The sequence below is a fragment of the Tachypleus tridentatus genome, chromosome 13 (assembly GCF_004210375.1).
Source record: "Tachypleus tridentatus isolate NWPU-2018 chromosome 13, ASM421037v1, whole genome shotgun sequence".
Lineage (NCBI taxonomy): Eukaryota > Metazoa > Arthropoda > Merostomata > Xiphosura > Limulidae > Tachypleus > Tachypleus tridentatus.
Window position 1 is genome coordinate 153,190,939 of NC_134837.1, and position 13,388 is coordinate 153,204,326.

At 34.1% G+C, this 13,388-nt stretch overlaps 1 protein-coding gene across 11 annotated transcripts in view; it reads right to left on the minus strand.

Moving 5' to 3' along the window:
- LOC143237123 (peroxisomal ATPase PEX1-like) overlaps positions 1–13,388 on the minus strand; it is a 118,681-nt gene that overhangs the window by 85,741 nt on the left and 19,552 nt on the right. For all 11 annotated transcript variants that reach the window (XR_013019872.1, XR_013019871.1, XM_076476017.1 and 8 more), the window contains exons 6-7: positions 5,924–6,035; positions 432–1,423 (exon numbers count right to left, since the gene is read on the minus strand). Coding sequence is in view for 9 of the 11 variants with exons in the window: in XM_076476017.1 (XP_076332132.1) it covers positions 432–1,423; positions 5,924–6,035 (1,104 nt within the window). In the remaining 2 variants the exon portion in view is untranslated. The remainder of the gene's footprint in view (positions 1–431; positions 1,424–5,923; positions 6,036–13,388) is intronic.

Below are 13,388 nucleotides of genomic sequence, written 5' to 3' on the forward strand. Positions count from 1 at the left end.
AACAAATAAGGATTAAACACACCTCAACCAAAGTTATTCATGTAAAATTCCACAGTTCATTTCTATAAGCACTTATTTGAAAAAAACAACAGCAAATTTATGTAGTAATGTAATCATCTAAAAATTACATAGTAAAGAACAAGCTCATAATATAAAATTTGAAAATAATCAATAATGAAAAGAAAAAAAAGTGATAAAAACATATTGATCCAAATATTCTTTTAATATAATTTTTACTCCTAAATTATACAACAAACTGAAATTTAAAATTAGTACTCAAAAGTTCTATATTTGTTAAGAATTGCAGCCAACTCTCTGTAAATGCAAACAAAACTTTCCAAAGCAAATTCAATTTTGCACAAAGATAAAAAATAGACAATCACTACTCTAACCACTGTGGGTATTGAAATCTAAACAGAAAAATTTCTTACCATGGATTGAGGATACAGTGAAAGAAATCGGGGATGATTTGCCGGGTAATTAACACTTTCAAGACGTACTATACTCGTTACCTCTAACCCTAATTGTCTCCTAAGTAAGTCAGGTACAGCTAACTGCTTCATAAAATAAGAAAAATGTAAAATACGATGAAGTTCCTCTTGTTCTCTAGTTCCTCGTTTTGAAACTACAAATACTCTTACATTTGCAAAATCAAACACAAACTCTTCTGTGGGATGCAATAATTTGTCATTTTGGGATTTTTCATTTTCTTGGCTTTTATTTTTTGATTGTAGTTTATTTTTGTGGAAAAGATAAGCATTTCTCTCTTCAGGTGTATGGATTTTTGAAAGTTTAGCAATAAACGTTTTAGGAACTTCTGGTATGAAAGGATACTGTTGTTTCAGACTGTCTTCACTTAGATAAACAGAACATGGAGAACAGAGCAAGACAGAATCATCATTCTGTTTCAGTTTTAAATCTAGTTCAAAGTTATAAGGTACCACCCTTAAGCTCATGTCTAAGTTGAATGGTAAACTTTCTTTCTTGTGAGGAACTTCAAGTTCTTTTATGTTTTCTATAGATGAACTGTATTTAGAGCCATATGTAGACATTACCATTTTTGCCAAATCACTAAACAGGCTTAAAACTGATATGTGCCTATAAGGAGTAAGACCCGAACCTGAAGAAACAGGACTGGATAAAGTTTCTACACGTTTCTCATCATAATGTTTACTGCTCTTGTTACCCGACTGATTTTTTCTTTTTTCTAATAATGATGTTAAATCTGTTGGGTGTGTATCAGAATTTAAACTGTTGGCAGATTTTCTACTAGATTCCAAAAAATGGGATCTTCCAGTTGAATTCTTTTGTACTGTATCAATATCGGAAAAAGACTGAGATTTATCATTTCTCAGTTTAGAAGAAACAACAACTTCAGTGTATTCAAACAGCATTCCAGGAAGTGATTTAGGTTCTAGATCAACTGGAAAGAGAAACAAGAATCATTTTGCTAATATTTTCCAAACATATGAATAATAAACAGTTATCATAAGAGAAACACAATTTAGCATAATAATTCTAAAAATGTTTGTGAACTTTCAGATAAATGTTTGTGAACTTTCAGATAAATGTTTGTGTTGTAGCTCATCTTTCTAACCTAGAAATTTCTCAGAAATTCGTTGTTTTCTTTTTGTTTTTTGTTTAACTGGAAGAAACTGTACTTAACATAATGTGCATAGCCTAAACCTTTTCACAATGGGCTTGGTATAACATATACAAACTCACATAACTATTTACAGATGTCAATTTTCTATACTATAACTTTTGATGCTTTATGTGTATCTCCATATTTTGGTGGACTTTCAGTAAAGATTGTGAGTGTTTATTAAAAATATTAAAAAATAAAAAATTTTAATAAAGTGTTTTTACTGAAGATTTATTTGTGAAAATATCAAATCTGTTTCATTACTAGTTCAAGTGTGAAATGATTTTCATGTTAGGAATAAAAACTATTCTTTATCCCAAAAATCTCAATAATTATTTCTGTAATCTCTAAAACCTTCTAAATACATTTCATATGTATGTTTTCAGTAAGACTTTATGTTTTTCTGTTATTTTCTCTACACTAATTTTATGGGGTCTGTAAATTTGACTGACTATGTAACAATCATAAAAAGGTAAGAAATAAATACAAGTTATGTTTATTTTGTTCTTAAGTGACTACTAGTTATAAGCACAAAAACACAAATGTTTAGCATGAATACAATAAACCTCATAACATTATACACTTGTTTTTAATAAAGTGTTTTTACTGAAGATTTATTTGTGAAAATATCAAATCTGTTTCATTACTAGTTCAAGTGTGAAATGATTTTCATGTTAGGAATAAAAACTATTCTTTATCCCAAAAATCTCAATAATTATTTCTGTAATCTCTAAAACCTTCTAAATACATTTCATATGTATGTTTTCAGTAAGACTTTATGTTTTTCTGTTATTTTCTCTACACTAATTTTATGGGGTCTGTAAATTTGACTGACTATGTAACAATCATAAAAAGGTAAGAAATAAATACAAGTTATGTTTATTTTGTTCTTAAGTGACTACTAGTTATAAGCACAAAAACACAAATGTTTAGCATGAATACAATAAACCTCATAACATTATACACTTGTAAATATTTATTATTCTAATTATATTGACCTTCGAGTTCTGCCAAAAGTTAGAGTGACACAACGCACATGCACTTGTGTTACCATATCCACAAATATAAAAACTGATACAAGACATTATGTGGCAAAAGCCTTCCACAAGTAGAAGGGTGACATGTGTACTAATTTTCTCTATGCACTTGCATTCACAACATCATTCTTTGGTAAGGCAAAAAAAACATATACATTGAAAGTTAGAAGGTCAAGTGGAACTATCCAAGAAGGTAAGTATCTAGCAGAAATAAATTTTCAGATTAGGAAAATGGTACCTTCTAAGGTGATAACTCACCTCATACCATAAATAAAGTTACAATGCCAGGTTGAACTGATGGAGGGAGCCAGTGCAAATTGTATCTAAATGAGCTCCAATTAAAAAGTGCCCTAAAGGAAGCCCATGGAGTGTAACATCTGATGACAGGAGCAATCTGTGGAAGAACATATCTAAACCAAGACATACTATTAATGTAGAATGTAATGAAGAGAACAGGCTTTAAATAGATGTGTCCATGTGTTGAAGGGAACAGCAGAAGGAGAACGTGACCATACAAACAATTACACACAAGCAATCAAAAGGCCAATGTGTATTGTGCGGTTGGAAAGCACTCAGACCATATCCCTGTGTGCTCAACCTCAAATCTACTGAACAGACTGACTGCAGGAAAATAGCATATCAGTTATGTATTATTATGTAGTATGTATAGCATATACTCACATCAACTTTACTGACATTAGTCTTGGAACGTATTTTCTGTAAATTATGTGATAAACTCTACTTAACTGATCATGCTGTGGATACAGCAGAAGGGCAAATGTGGTATGAGTTATGGTTTTGAGGGGGTGACCAGTACTATACTGATAGTGTCACAACCATCTCAGTACCCAGAAACTGAGAAGGAAAATAGAATTCTCACACGTAAATGCTCAATTCCTCACTGGACTTCCAGCCAGAAAGGCAATAACATTGGCATGGTTCATTCACCAAGACAATCAACATGATGCAAGAAGAAAACAACAGAAACCAAGAAAGAAACCCTTAGATCTGCAAGGTATCCTGAAGGAGGTGTATATGTGTACACCCAAAAAAAATGATGAGTTCTAGAGAAGCCTGAGTCCTCAAAATTAAAAGAACTTCTTGCATACAAAGAAAATGAAAAGTGAAAAAATGGTGATTAGAGATGTAATAGCTCACACAAAAATTGGAGAAGATTGAATTTAGCTGACACAATAGATAAATAGAATACTAAAAAAAACAACTAAATACTGAGTTGGCATGAGAAAGGACACACATCTCATGACAAGATCACACCCCCCCCAACCAAATAGCTTTCTGTAAAAGAAGGGAGGCATGAGAAAAAACAATCTAAACACAGGCCAACAGAAGTTAATCATCATAGAAAATGGAACTCCAGCCCACAGACATGAATATTGAAAGTGAAAGCCCTCTTGATATCAAAGAATACAATAATAAGAAATAACAAACAAAAACAAAAGATAAGAAAAGAAACACACCAGAGAAGATATCCAGAAAGAGATTGAAAGGTGAAGGTAATTTCTTGAATAGTAGGATACTATAGATTAAATTTACAGTACACAGAATTTTGGTCAACAGAATCAGTAGGCCCAGTGATCATGTGGTAATCCACAACATGCTAAAAATGGCTGGACCATACCCAACAGTTAATGCATCTTCAGAAACTACAGTAGAAATAAAGCCTGGATGTGAATAATATCACTCAAATAGGATTAAGTACAAGTCATTGTCATTTGAGAATTCACAATAAAAAATTAAAGCTTTTCAAACAAAAATCAAAGTTATATTAACAGTGCAAGTCTCAACAAACTGAACTCAAAGGAGAAATTTTAAACATCCCTTTACAATAAAGTATTGAGGAGATAAACAAAGTTATCACAAATGCAAATCAGGGCTTGCTTTTAAACAGTCATTTAAGACAATTACAAAATTCCCTGGATGACCAAATTAAACTCTTGTGTTGTCTAACTGACAACCTGTACCCTTAACTCACATGTTGTCTAACTGACAACTTGTATTCTGGAATAGACCATAACTCATAATAGCAATAGAATTTACTGTATACTAATCCCTGACCAAACTACAAATAAAATGTTGACTCCAATCCTCAACCACAATCACTGGTAAATTTCCAAACTATGAACTCAAAATTTGAGCACATACAAAAATATCTTTCATTCAAATTTTTTGTTCAAAAATAATGCACTTTGTACAAGAGAAATATTGGTACAATCCACCAAAATGAGCTGAAAACATTAGTTTTATGACTGGATTATAATGCTGTTTTGGTCACTAAACTTTGTGGACAAACTGCACTTCTGTGCTGTTTTCTGCACATAAATTTTAGATGGAGCTCAAAAGAGAGTGGCTATGTGTGGTAACACAGCATAGACCCAAACATTTATTGAGATTAATTTCTGATATAGATGCTCACAGCGATACTACAAACAAAAATGTTTCAACTTCATACCAATAAAAACTCAGTAAGAACTAAAATGATCAAACTTATAAAATGAAACTTTTCATCATTAAGCATTACAGTTGAAACACTGACTCCTCTTTTGATTACTCATGTATAGGCCTAAAACTTATGTTAGACAGACAAAACCAGTCAAGTCTAGCAAATACTAAAGGCCTAACTGCCATAAGAAAAGGAGAATTTCACTGTCCTAAGCTGTGATCTTCTCCACACAGTGAAGAATTGTCATGATGACTGGACCATGCTCATATTACTAACAGTGTTCCCTTAATGACTCTCAACCTGCATCTATCTCTTAAATTGAGCCACACAAGTGCTTACGTGGAAGAATTGTGAATAGATATTGTGTCCCCTCCTCTTGGTGGAGGGCTTGTTGTATGATGATATCATTGTGCACCAGAACAATTCACATTAAAACATGAACATTGATAGGAGCTGTCTTTAGGCTAGTGACATGCAAACCTTGAAGTCAGACATGAGGAAAATAGCTTCTTTGTGTGAAATGAGTTATCTTGAAATATATATTTTCCATATTTTTAGAATTTAAAACTATCAAAGGTCTTCAGGATGGTTCAGTTTCTGTTATTACAATATATCTGCTTCCAGATATTATGCATCTTTTGAAGCATCATGAATATATCTTTTAATAAAACTACTTATATTCACAATATCAAAAGAATTATTCTATTATTGCTTCCTCTTTTTTTTTTCATTGCATCATTAGTAACATATAGGAGACCAAAAAGAAAAAAAATAACATACCCACTTGGACATGAAGCACATTTTGATCAATCCAAATAGGAAAAATCTGGTCTTTCCAAACTACTCTAATTTGATTTATTAACTGTGATTCAATTATCTTTCCATTTCGTTCCTGTAAAAAAAAAAAAAGGTATATTCATTCAATACAACCTAACCCAATCTTTCAAAATCCAGTCACATTATCACATTTTGAAAAACCCATCCAACACAATTTGAATAAAGTATTATATTCAAGAACATTAATATTCAAAGTATCAATTATCAGAAATATAAAAGTTTCTGCATATGTTGCATAAAGAATAAAATAAAATTGGACAGTAAAGGAAAAGAAACAAAAATATTCATTCATATAATGAATATGTATATTGCAGCTTTACCTCAAGTAGCCAGTTTCTCCATTCATCATAAAGACCTCTGGATGTTGAGGCACAGAGAAATGATTTCTTACGCCTTATATAAGACAAAATTAAAAGCAAGAATAATGATGATAACAATGTTAAATGAGACAAGCTAAGCCCAATGAAGTATCTCATTACTCCTTGTACATATTGCAAGGCATGATGTCCGTTTGATCATTCACCTGTCTCCATACCATGCTGCATTTGAAAAGCTGAATATCCACTTTTAAAATGATTGGAAAACAAGAATGTATAATGTTGATGTCACATTTTATTTCACAAACAGAGTATTCTACACTAAATTGTTAAGAATTAACCATACTATCATTCACATTTCAAAATGTAATGTAACTTAAAAAATAAAACTGTTAGCATAACTAAAATGCTCAACAATTACTTTTTGCATCACGCAGTCAAAGGACAAAATATCCTGATTTGTAATGCAACTTTGGAATAAAAGTGACACCAGTTGTGAATCACATTATTCTTTGTTTCAAATAATGTAAATCATCCATTTCTCATATATGTTGTCTTTAAGACCTCTAAGAATAAAGTGAAAGTGTCATAACATTTCAGTTTTATACACTGAAGTTAAGATGATGTTAATTTCTTTAAAATTCCCTTGCAAAATGACAAACATTGTAGTTGTCTGTTCACAACATTTGAAATGTGCTTTATAGGCACCCACTGCCTAGCCAACTTGGCAATACTAGCACTGAATTTGTTACAAACTCTATCAGTGTGGGCTTACAATTTTACTTCTATACAGTTTTAATACTATATTATTTAATACAGTATGGGTATCTTCAAAAACTTTGAAAACTTAGTAAACATTATAAATCATTCTTGCACAAAAAAATCAATTTTTAATTATGCATTTTTACAAAAGATTTGTATGTTATTACATAATTTTTTTCTGACCAGTCCACATTCAAATTGATTTATGTCAAGTTGGTTGGTTGATTTAGTGTTTTATGGCACAAAGCAGTATGGCTATCTGCGTCAAACGTCCAGTAAAAAGATAAAATAATAAAGTAAATGTAGTAAAATTCATAAAAGGAAATGAAGGTAAAACAAAACAGCATTTAAAAACAGAAAAAGCATAAAACCAATGTTGACATCTAGTCTACAATGTTTAGAGAGAAACCAGAGTAAGAAAAGTTGTAAAAGACTTTCTGTAGCATAATGGTAATAAACATAACCTGCCAGAAAGACTAACACGTAAGTACAAGAACCACCGTCAGTCACATGAAGTTGGCCTTTCCAGTCCTGGTTTCAGATTATGTGTCATTATGGCCAGTATCAAAAAGTAAAGTAATAAAAGTGTTGAAAGACATGCAGCAAAATTGTAATAATAACTCGCCAGGACAACTAACGGGTAGTTCAAATGGATATTTCAAACAGCAGCATGAGTCAACAGCAGTTGGCCTTTCCAGTCCTGGTGTCGAGTTATTTAATGTTATGGCCATTTTCCAATTTCAAATTGAACTTGAGAGATTGTGACTCTTAAAAGGGAACCACAATTAAAAAGGTGTAATGAATAAATATCAAACACTTAAATGACATTAAAAAGATTAATGGCCATGAAAAAACTAAAAACTTTATCAAGGTAGACAGTGTCAGCATCACCAATAACACTGTCTAATGTTATGGACAAACCTTAGAACAGAATATGTTTAAAATAGTACCGTCCTTGAGAGTCGTAACGATGGCAAGAAAGTAAAATGTGGCTTACAGTGATTTAAGTGTTACACAAACTACACACTGGTGCATCAGTTCCAGATAAAAGAAAAGGACGAGTTAAAAAACTGTGACCAATGCGTAGTCAAGATAGAACAACTTCCTCCTTCTAAACCTTACGGAACCTAGATGGCCAAAGTCCAATATAGGGTTTTATTTGGAAAAGCTTGTTGTCGCGTTGCTCAGTCCAAGTCGACTGCTAGCTGGCACGGAGCCAAGCCTTGAATACAGGACCATAGTTCACATGTGGAATAGGCACAGTGGCGATAGTGCCAAAGCAGACAAATTTAGCTGCCGTGTCTGCAAGCTCATTCCCGTGAATACCAACATGGTCTGGTATCCAGAAAAACTGGATAGAAGTAGATGTTAATGAGAAATGGACCAGTCGGTTTTGAATATCAGTAAGAACAGGGTGTGAGCCAACGTGAAACGATTCCAGGGACACTAGAGAACTAAGCGAGTCAGTATAAATAGTGCAGTTGGAGTACTGCTTAGCTTCAGTATGATCTAGGGCAAGAAAAATGGCATACAGTTCAGCAGTGAACACAGAAGCTGTAGAGGGGATTCTGCACACAACCACCGAACCACAACAAACCATGGCAGAGCCCACAGAGTCACCTGATTTGGAAACATCCATATAAATTGGAATGGAAAGATTATTCGAAAGATGTTCAGTAAATAAAAGATGGTACTTCCAATCGGGAGTATCTGCCTTTCTCAGATGACTGAAAGAAAGGTCATATTTGGGGACTGTAATAAGCTATGGTGGGATGGGCTGACCAGTGGATTCTGCAATGTTATCTAAGGACAGACCCAATTCAACCAATTGTGCCTGGATGCAAAAGCTAAAAGGAGCAATGGCAGATCTTCTGTTCTGAAAAAGTATGGCCCACTGAGGAAGGAAAACACATCCCCAGGTGGGATGCTTTGGTGAGGAACAGTTTCAAAGAATATAGTGAAGACAGTTGCAAACGGCAAAGATGCAGACAAGGTTCACAAGATTCTACGTACAAGCTCTGAACTGGGGAGCTGCAGAAAGCCCCAATGCAGAGTCAAAGTCTTTGATGATGAATGAGGTCCAGCATCTTTAAGGCCAAGGGTCTGGCAAAGCCATAGACCAGTGATCTATAGTCAAGTTTTGATCGAATAAAAGTATGATATATCTTTAACATGGAACATCAATCTGCTCCCTAACTGGTGGTAAAGAGGATAAAGAGGATGTTCAGTGCTCTTGTGCATTTGACCCATAGCTGCTTTAAGTGTGGTATAAAGGTCAGCTTACGGTCAAAGATAAGTCCCAAGAACTTGGTCTCAGGGACCACAGGCAGTGAAACTTCACCGACACGGAGTTCAGGATCAGGTTGAATACCCCATTACTGGCAAAACTGCATGCAAACGGTTTTAGAGAGAGAGAAATTAAAGCAATTTGCCATGGTCCACATCGAGGGCAGTTTGTAGTTGCCATTCAATATATCTCATGTTCGACAAGAGATGCAAGTCATTGTATAGAGTCCGTTTGTAACTGAAAAGTGTGACACTCAAAAACCCCTCCATGCACTTGTCCATCACACAGCCTGTCATTTCTGTACAAAGAAAATTGCTGAAAGGTGACTGTATTGGCAGGTTTTAGAAATGTTTCTTGTAAGGAAAGACATACAGGATGGTAGGAAGCAATCAGTGTTTTGATATCATTCAGATTAGAACGTAAACCTCGACAATTCCATTGTATCAAGGTGGCCATTTTTAACAATGTGTAGATGAATTGGCTGGAGAGCCCTTCTGTTTATGACCACATCTTTTTTCCTTACTGTCCTTATTCTGGGGAGGTCTATCGACCTCCATGCATCCTGCCCTGGGTTGATTGGACAGGTCTTTGTTGTTGGAAGGGGATTCCAGTGACTGAGGACGTGAATGAATAATTGTTTTGCAACTTGGGGTGGGTAAAAAAGATGTATCTGGAGAAATGCCTATATTTTAAACCAAAGCATGTGGATCTTGGGGTTTGTTGAAATGTATGGGAGGAACAGAAATGGGTGTAGAAATTGATTTATCAACCTCTTTAACCATTGAGATCAAAAGGCTTTTCATTTGTTTTAAGAACGATTCTCTTGGAGGCACAGAGAGATCTGTCTGCACTCCCACTGTAGTTGTGGAAAGAAGTGCAGCAGCATATGTCTGAGATGAAGTGAGGGACAGCAACATCTGAGCCTCAGGATAACTAATGTTATGAGTCATTTTCATATGCTGCACCTCTTTTTCCTCCAACCATTTAGGGCAATAACGAAAATAGGAAGAGTGAGAACCATTGCAGTTGAAACAATGTGGGTCCATTTCACACTCATAGGCATTGTGGTCCTTGCCACCAAAACGAGTACATGTCAGGGAACCACGACATGATGTCTTTGAGTGGCCGAATCTCTAACATAGGAAACATCAAAGAGGGTTTGGTATGTATGGCCGAACCCTGCAAATGAGATAACCTGCCTTAATGGTGGCAGGTGCACGTAGTGATGTAAATGTCAAAATGAGGATATCTGTCGGCAGTGTTACTCCATCTATGCGAACGGAGATGTTCCTCACTGCAGAAACTCCTTGAGTGGAGAAACAAGCAAGAATCTCTGACTCGGGGACATTCTTCAAATCCCTCTCAACAATAACTCCTCATGATGAATTCAAGGTAGCATGAGGGGTAACCTCAATAGGTATATCCCCAATAGCCTTTCAATTAGATAGGAGTTCACTGTGTTGGGATGTGGATGTTTCAACCAATATGTCTGCAGATCGAAACTTCTTTATTGACTTTGGAGAGTCAGCAAGGCCCTCCAGTCCCTTCTGAATAAAAAAGGGAGTTATTTGCCCTAAAGGTTTTTCTGAAAGAGAATGTAGGATGAGAAAATGAGGTACAACTGGTGGTACAGACATTGAAGATTGCTGATCAGCCTTCATGACATGGTCATTTACCTATTGACTGTTTTTTCACAATTTTATTTAAATTTTTTGTAGGAGGATCCCCAGGAAAAAGAGAAAATTTCATTGCCCACTGACTCCACCCACCATGGAGCCCTACACTGCAAGAACACTGCAGCAATGCCAGGGTTTCATGAGAACTATATTCAAATACCAGCATCAAACACAATGTCCACAACACAACACTGATACTTGGTTGACTCTAGCCCAAGTGAACCAGCCAATTGATCCAAGGGGGGCCACCCAAACGCCACCCGTCTACAGGAATTCAAGGCCAAAGTGGTGTGTTAGGGGTGGACTCCTCAACCACTAGGATCATCTCCTCCCCTTCATGGGTCACCACGCATGGTAAACACGTGGGTGGATGTTTAGATCCCAGAGGAAGTAACCAGAAAGAACAGAACCTTCCTTGGGAGGTCCCCTCACCAAGTACAGGAATCCAGGATTTATGTTAAGATTAAAAATACTTTTCTTCATTTCAAAAGTTTCTAAACTTTCTACTGAAGTATCTTCTTTCAGTAAAACTTTATATTTAATCTGTTATTTTCTCTAAACTAACTGTATATAGGGTTGGTCAACTTGATCGACCTTGTAACCATAAACAACAAAGAGAATTACTTCAAATTGCAACAAGAAACTACACTTGTTTATCCTAAGCAGTTCTGAACTTGCAACACTATGCAACTGTTTACTTAAATTTTAATATTTTATGCCGTTTGAATCATTTCTAACTACTAGTAGTAATCATACAATTATAAGTACTAAATTACTTGAGGAATGTACAGCTCACGTTATACTATTAAGTTACACAACCCACAAGCTACCTCAAGCTGCTTGTATGCATGCCATGTGAACATTCTTTAATACATTATTTATTTTACCTAATCTAACCTTAACTATTCTAAAGAGTTTCCTATTTTTACATTTTAATTACTTTTATAATAATATATAAAGAACACACATGAAAAACAAAGAATAAAGTACTTACCTGGACTTTTTCCTGCTTTTGACTGTTGATTATACTTAACGCTAATTTTGTACAAATGGTAGTAATGTACTAAATAACTTTTACCTAATTAAGTAGTGCACCAAAGAATAGAACAACAACATGCAATAAAACAAACGTCCCATAACTATCACAATTTTTCTGGCTTTCTGACTATGCATCAAGAATCATTACAAAATCATCCAAACTAGTCAATGTATTTCCTTTGGGAACAAAACTTGCCATGAAAGAAATTAATACTTCTGTAAACAGAAAGCAAGCTAATATAATACAGTATTTGAAAGATGAAAACCTTGGCTTTCTACTGGCTAAAAAAAAATAGTACAAATCACGAGAGAACTACTGACAAATCCTGAAAAGAGGGATGTGACAAGTGGAAGAAGCAACAGATGTCTGATTTTTCTATTGATGACTTTGTAACCAAACAAAATTGAAAGCTATGAAAATTATGTTTTATCTAGTTGATGGCAATATTATAATAAATAATTTACAATAAATTTTGTATTCCATGGAAGTGTGGTAAATGAACCAGAGATGAGGGATACTTAGAGAAAAAATGACACATTTCTTATACTAGGAAAAATTAAGGTCCTCTTTTTTTAATATTTCCTTATAAAATTAAAAACTTAAAATTTGTATACTAGTTAAATATGGATCATTAGATATGACTTTATGCTACATTAATTACAATAACATGAATAAATAAAAAGCAGATTAAATTTTTAATGTAACTCAGTAAAAACTTTATGACATGTATAGTACATGATGCCTGTGGTGAGAGAGAGTAATGATGCTGATAAGTCACTCAACATTTTCTCCTTCAAAAAGCCAATGAGACTACACTGTGAAGAGGGTGGTGAGGTCTCACATAAATAAAAAGAAAAATAAACTGGATTAGTTTCAAAAACAATTTATGGCAACCTTTTTTAGTTGCAATATCTTCAAGTCATTCTTTTTCCGGTTAATCAACTGTTGTATTACGCTATGCAACACAAACTTTGTTCTGGATAGTGTATGTTATTTCTTAATTGCTTATGTTGTAAAAGTACAGAAAATGACCATTATTCCTTTCAAACTTTGTTTTTGTCACCTGGATAATGAAATTTAGAAATTAACCTATTTTCTATGTAAAATGGGCAAATTTATACATTTTGATTTACATAAGGTCTGAATAAAACAACACATGAATCAAGATTTACATTTATTTATACTAAAGTTATACAAAAATGAACAAAAATGTTTAGAAGTGAGTAGTTTTCAAGATTTGTGACTGTAATATAAATCACATTAATGTATCAGCCCCCAAATATAGTCTCCCATCATGTTTTCATTATATGCTACTTGGTAGGGCATT